The sequence below is a fragment of the Xenopus laevis genome, chromosome 2S (genome assembly GCF_017654675.1).
Source record: "Xenopus laevis strain J_2021 chromosome 2S, Xenopus_laevis_v10.1, whole genome shotgun sequence".
NCBI classification, from domain to species: Eukaryota; Metazoa; Chordata; class Amphibia; order Anura; family Pipidae; genus Xenopus; species Xenopus laevis.
In genome coordinates, this window is record NC_054374.1 from 130445701 (window position 1) to 130452343 (window position 6643).

The window sequence follows — 6643 nt, forward strand, 5'->3', positions numbered from 1 at the left end:
GTGCTGTAGGGGCAGCAGTAATTGGGCACGGCTTCCAACACAAAATGGAGGCTTTAAGTCAGGCTTATTGTACCTTTCTGACCCCACTCCCCTTCCGTACAATCATTACAGAGCTGAAAACAAACTCTACTGCTGGCGAGGCAGCCTAGAATTGCTACGAGTTGTAGCTCTAATCATTTTACATTTTCCCCACACAATCACAAGCCTGGCAGCAGAGAACTAGATCAGAAGCGAGCGATATCATATATTTTGCCTCTCACCGCCTCCGTAGTTGAGCCATCGGAAATACTGATAGAAGGGGAAGAGTCTCCTGTAATAGAGCGGCAAGACATCAGGTAAACTGGCCGGATCATACACCGACAAATCCATGGCAAGTCACCCAGATAGACCAGGGGAAGCACAGGCTGACAGTAACAACACGAACCGCGCGGGAAAAGTCAAGTCCCCGCGTCACAAACGTCATTACGTTCGCTGAAGCAGGGGTTTCTGGGTATTGTAGTTTGCTGGGATTTTTTAAGACGTAGCTGTACCGATAGGCGGGTATCGACCTCATCGACATGTTCAGGCCAGGGTCACTCGCGATCTTAGATTAGGAGTGCTGCAAGATCTATTATTTTAACCTTCAACTAGAGCCCTTTCACATATCTGTGTGTAAAACAAGTAAAGAAACATTATAGTCCCTTAAAGGGGTATTTCACCTTTAATTTACGTTTTCAATTGGTCTTCATTATTTATTTTTTTTTTTATAGTTTTTGCATTATTTGCCTTCTTCTTCAGATTCTTTCCAGCTTTCAGATGGGGGTCACTGACCCCATCTAAAAACAAATGCTTTGTAAGGCTTCACATTTAGGGGCAGATTTATCAAAGGTCCAGGTGAATTTTCGAAGTTAAAAATTTCGAATTTTGAGCTATTTTTTGTGTACTGCGACTAGGGAATAGTCCAACTTCTATTCGAAAGTTGAAAAAAACGTTGAAATGCGAAATTTATCATGTACTGTCGCTTTAAAACTTTGACGTCGACCATTCGCCACCTAAAAGCTGCCGAAGTGCTGTTTTATCCTATGGGGGACCTCCTAGAACCTATATGGAGGCGATTGGTGGAATTTGAGGGATCTAAGTTTTGTGGGGGGAAAACTTTGAATCGAAGGCAGACCACTTCGACCCCCAAAAACCTTCGACCTCTATTCGGTTGGTCTTTTTGAATTCGAAGTTCGAAGTTTTTTTAACTTCAAACTTCAACCCTTGATAAATCTGCCCCTTATTGTTATTGATACTTTTCATTACTCTTCTTTCTATTCAGGGCCTTTCCTATTCATACTCCAGTCTTTCATTCAATTTGGTGCATGGTTACTACAGGAATTTGGACCCTAGCAACCAGATTGCTGAAATTGCAAACTGGAGTACTGCTGAATAAAAAACTAAATAACTCAAAAACCCCAAATAATGAAAAATGAAAACCAATGCATATTGTCTCAGAAAATCCCTCTCTGCATCATGCTAAAAGTTAATTTAAAGGTAAACAACCCCTTTAAGGAAAATGTTCTTCTGTATTCTAGACAGCTTTTAAATAAATATTATTCTTCTAATGAGGAATTACAAACTAATGTATAGTATCAGTCTATGTCCTTTTATGATCCAGTATTCAAAAAACATGCCCATTCTGCACTAACCTTATTGTCTTACTATTGGACTGTGCTGAGCACTAAAATCTCAATCCACATCCTCCTAAGCCAAAATGACACCTCCACTCAATTAAAGTTATACCACTGTCCAGAAAGATATGCAGTTTGTGAGATGTACTAAAATGAAAATATTATGGGAAAAGAAACGTCTGCAGTGGACTGTTAATGTAATGACTTCTAATGGAAACACACACGGTACACCTTGGTATCATTGAAACTTAAAATTACAGTCTATAACAGATAGAAAAGATCCATTTATTGCAGCTGGTTATAAGTACTGGTTTATATAGAGACTGCAGTTTTGCTTTTTTAGGTACATTTCTAACATTAAAGTGACACTTCTGCCACTATACAATTTTAAACTATTAGGCTTGCACATCCTAAAACGTTAGGCACTGGCCTGGGACTCAAGACAGAATGGAGCCAGGCAGGCCCAGATTTGTGGCGAGGCCACAAAGGCCCGGGCCTAGGGTGGCAAATTTTGCAGGGCAGCATGCCACCCAACCGCACGTAGATAAGCACTGGGGAGCCGTGATGTGCGGTATTCGTGGGTGCTAAGACCCGGGACACTAAGGACCAGCGCATGCATTCCCAGGGGGGTGCGCTGATGCGTGCGTTCCCGGCGGGCGCTAGAACCCAGGAGGCCTAGGGGCGCCAAATAAGGAAATCCAGCCCTGGAGCCAGGCAGGGGCAAAGGACAGGACTTGCCTGCACCTCCTGACCCCTCAAAAATCTTCTACCAAGGTTTTAACCTTTTAAAACAAGTTGCAGAGTGTTTCTTATATTTGACATAAAGCAGGTTATACATCAAAATCTGAAAATTTCTCACTATTTTCTGAAAACTACTCCGACCAAATCCGCACAGATTTTCCCCTTTATTTATTAATTTATTTTTCCAACAATTTCTTATTTGGGAAAAAAACTTGATGAAAATCTCAAAAAATCCAAATACAGCGACTTTTTCGATCTGATGCCCAAATACAGCACAAGGCTTGTTTGTAGAGACTCACCCTGGTGGTCTAGTGGGGATGCCCAGTGTTGGACTGGCCCACAGGGATACCAGGAAAACTCCCGTAGGCCCAGGTGTCAGGGGACCCCCCTGCTTCAAAACATTTGACCTATTTCATGGCCATTCCCTATTTCTATTAGTACAAAGAGGCTAAATAGATGGAATAAATAGTTTATAGCATGTAAAGGAAAGAGACTAATAGAATAAAGGGTGAGGAAGAAAGATAGTACTGAGTGGGCCCCTGGTCTAAGGTTTTTTTGGCGGGCCCCTGGTATCCCAGTCCGACACTGGGGACGCCTGCAGCCTTAGTCCTTCCTCTCCTCCGGCAATGTTACCTGTACCTGTACCTGTTACCTGTAACGGGTTTTAGGCAAGAGGCGGTGCAGTGCCTGGAGATGTATTTAGAGAAGTTGAGTTAAGGCCCCAAGCACCATTTGGCACTTGACAGGGACTTTGGGTGTCAGAAAATTCTACAAGTAAACCTACAAACAGACAGTTTTTTTTTTTTCAACAGCAAAGACTTCAGGTCCGTGGTCTCAGCTCTACTACATATGCCTTGGACTTAATTTCCAGAGACATTTATAAGGAATATTCTAAGTTATGTTGACTGTCGTCAGCACCTGGTGTAAATATTTTCCTTTGGTTTTTCTGTGACTTTTGTGCTAAATCATATAATTATGTTGTGCAGCCTAGCTTGTACCTATAACACTGGTTGCAACCACAGTTTGTGAATAACTGGAATTGTCCAGGCCATTAGGAGGCGCAAGGATTCCAGGTTGCAACATCCATTTTGAATTTGTATACACATAAATACTTAGTCTAACCTTTATCCTGGACAATCTGAGATGTCCATTTAGCAGTAACAGCCATGCCTTGACTGTCAGTAACATCCCAGATAACAGTTTGTAGTCTGCTAGATGTCTCCTTATGTAGTTATTCAGCTCCTTTTTGAGTCAGACAGGCTCAGTGGCGTAACTAGAAGTAACAGGGCCCCCCTGCAAAAGAAAAATTATGGGCCCCCCAACTGTGCAGCTGCTGGGACAGAATGCACTGTTATACAGATAGCTAGAATCTCAGCTGCCATAAAGCAGGGCATAAAGCAGGGCAGGACTGCTGCTTACAATTTGTAGGTAGGGTTGGCATCTGGTTGGTATTTTACTGGCCTGGCCGGTAAAAATGATGGTTGATCTATCATCTAAATGTTATTAATAGGGAATAAAGATAAATATATATGAAGGCCAGTGATATGATCCCAATTTTATTAATAGGAAACCAGTTATTAATGATAATGATTTTCTCTCCCTTTCTACAAAACCCCTTTACCTGTTTAATCTCAGTTCCTTTTCTGTTAAAATATCTCTATAGCACTTTTTATACTGCTCCCCTTTTGTGTTCTATCTGGTCTCTTCTTTCCTTATGATTTATTACTTTTTACAATTTTTTTTTTTTTTTACAATTTTCCATTCCCCAATTCTCTCCTCCATCTGTAGTTTGGTTTTCAAACTTTCAAAAATCCCCTCAAAACTTTGACCCTGCAGCATCGTATTCCCACACATTTTATTAGGTATACAGTACAGACAGACACAGCCAGCACCATCCACAGTCACACACAGGTACAAACACTGGGTCAGGGGGGGGAAAGTGGGAAACGTACGGTACGTACTCGTCTCCACTCTCTGTCTCACATGCAAAGCAGCAGCAGCACAGGCAGCTCCGAGTCCGACCAGCCCGCCCCGAGTCCAGCAGTCACGCGGTGCCAGTGCAGGCAGACAGCCTCTGCCTAATCTTGCTTCTTCCGCTCTCCCTGCCTCACCTGCACCGTCTGTCAGGTGACTCACGTCACAACGTGCGACATCCACACAACGACACAAGAGGAAGAGGGAGGGCGAGAGGCAAGTACAGATGTCAGACGAGCAGAGAGAGAGAGGGCGGAAGTAAGAATGAGGCGGACTCGGGAGCAGTGGCGTAACTCGGGAGTATGCCTGGAGAGGAGGTAGGGCCAGTGGCAGTGGGGACGGATGACGGATCAAACACCCGATGCGATGCTGGCTGCATTCATCAGCCAGGAGCCAGGAGGACATCAATTTCGGCCGGGCCCCCTCTCCTCCCGGGCCCCCCCGCAGCTGCGGGTTCTGCTTCCTCCCTAGTTACACCACTGGACAGGCTGCAAACACCTGTACCACACGTCTGTCCAACTGCTTTGCCTGCAGGTTTCCAAATCTAGAGTCACAGGCTCTGATTAGTACATATTTATCTGTTTCCAGTGGGACCTGTTCCATCTATAGACCAATATCAGTGCCACCAGCACTGCCACTAGGTGGAACCACATAATTCCGGAGGACTGTTGCAGTGGTAATAAAATAAAAATGTAGACATTTTAAATAACGGCAATGTATAAACAGATAACATCTAGAATAATTAAGTAAATGTTGCTGTTACTTTTAAACTCAATAGGCTTCATTCATATCCCTTGAAGCAGTATGAGCTAAGTGCAGTTTTGGACACAATCACCATTTATTTTTCATACAATGCACCAGTTATTTTTAATAGTCATGCGTGTTTGTGCAATGTGGGAATTAATTGGTGCAGTTTTGCACCGGTTGACTCTTGGGTGCTGCACCCAGTGCACTTGTGTCCATTTTGTCAAAATAGACACAACCGTGTGTGTGCTGTAAATCAGAAGCAGTGATTAACACAGGGAGCTGAGGGAAAAATGGACTGGTCAGAAGGTGCCGGTAACTCCAGGGTTCACATAGAACTGTGCATCAAAAAGTGCAGCGGTTGATGACATGTTCCCTTATTTCACCTCCCCTCTCTGTCCTCTCTCTTCTTTCCTCTCTGTTTTCTGTTGGTTTTGTAAATGTTTAAATTTAAAACAAAAATAAAAACGTAAAAAAAAAAAAAAATGCAGCGGTGCTCAATTTGGAAGTACTGATTGATGCTGAGTGCAATTACACAGAAGTGTCCAGAACGTATTTGAACACAAAAAGCGGTTTTAGACACAATTTACTATGGGGAAAAGCACAGGTTACCCACTGTGTCTGCAGACGTAAATTAGTTCCTCTCATTTCTCTCTTTTTTCATCATGTGTAATACAATATGTAATCTGTTTGGCTTTCACTCTTCCCATACCTCTACTAAATATAATTAGTAACTAAAGCCTAAGGAATTGCAGAAATATTTTTATAGTCCAGTCTGAGAAGACAACTAAGAAAAAGCACTGACTACAGCAAAGCTTGTAATTGTAGTGACCCAGGAAAAAGGTTGTACCTAAGCATCACATTGTCCTCACAAGGAACCTCCCACTTAGATTGTAAGCTCTATGGGACAGGGATCTCCTTCCTACTGTGTATCTTACTACATGGCAATTAATGTGAAAGCAAAGCACCAACAACTGAGTGATTGATGTCTTGTTACTTTTCAAAGACATAGGTGTTGTACAGAGCTTTTGCTTTCATGGATTATTAATTAAAGGAGACATATATCTACTAAAAATCCCCAATATTGTAGACAATAATGAATAATATAGGGTGCTGGTTTCACCCTTTCAGGTAAAGCTTTTTTACTTGATACATGATTATTTTGCAGAAAATATCTTGATCAGATCATAAACTGCAAGCAGGCAAAATGAATTTCAAAATGTGCAAACAGGTTATGTGAACAGGTCTTCTCATTTGTGATCACGTGAGTGTTTCTGTAGAAACCTGTAAATATCAAATTTTAACTACTTTTGGGAACTCACTACGAGTAAACATGGCAGCTGTCCTGGTTAAATTAAATACCTTAAGCATCATGATTTATAAAGTTCATTATGTTATTTGTCAATAAGAAGTTGGCTGTGGACACAATAAACTACTTTTTCGCTTTGAAAACTATGCCTGGTGGAAGTTTGCCTTTTTGGAGTGCCTGCTTCAAAGAATTTCAATTTCTGTCAGGTGATCCCTGTGGTGTC

The 6643-nt window shown here is 42.1% G+C and overlaps 1 protein-coding gene across 2 annotated transcripts in view; it reads right to left on the reverse strand.

The window, feature by feature from the left end:
- Positions 1-383, reverse strand: part of prim1.S (DNA primase subunit 1 S homeolog) — a 15087-nt gene extending 14704 nt beyond the window's left edge. The window contains exon 1 of one of the 2 annotated variants that reach the window (NM_001087350.1): positions 261-383. In NM_001087350.1, coding sequence (NP_001080819.1) covers positions 261-369 — 109 coding nt within the window. In that variant the 5' untranslated portion in view covers positions 370-383. Of the gene's footprint in view, positions 91-260 lie in introns of those variants that run through there. The other variant, XM_041582998.1, reaches the window with a different exon arrangement.
- Positions 384-6643: the final 6260 nt, after the last annotated feature.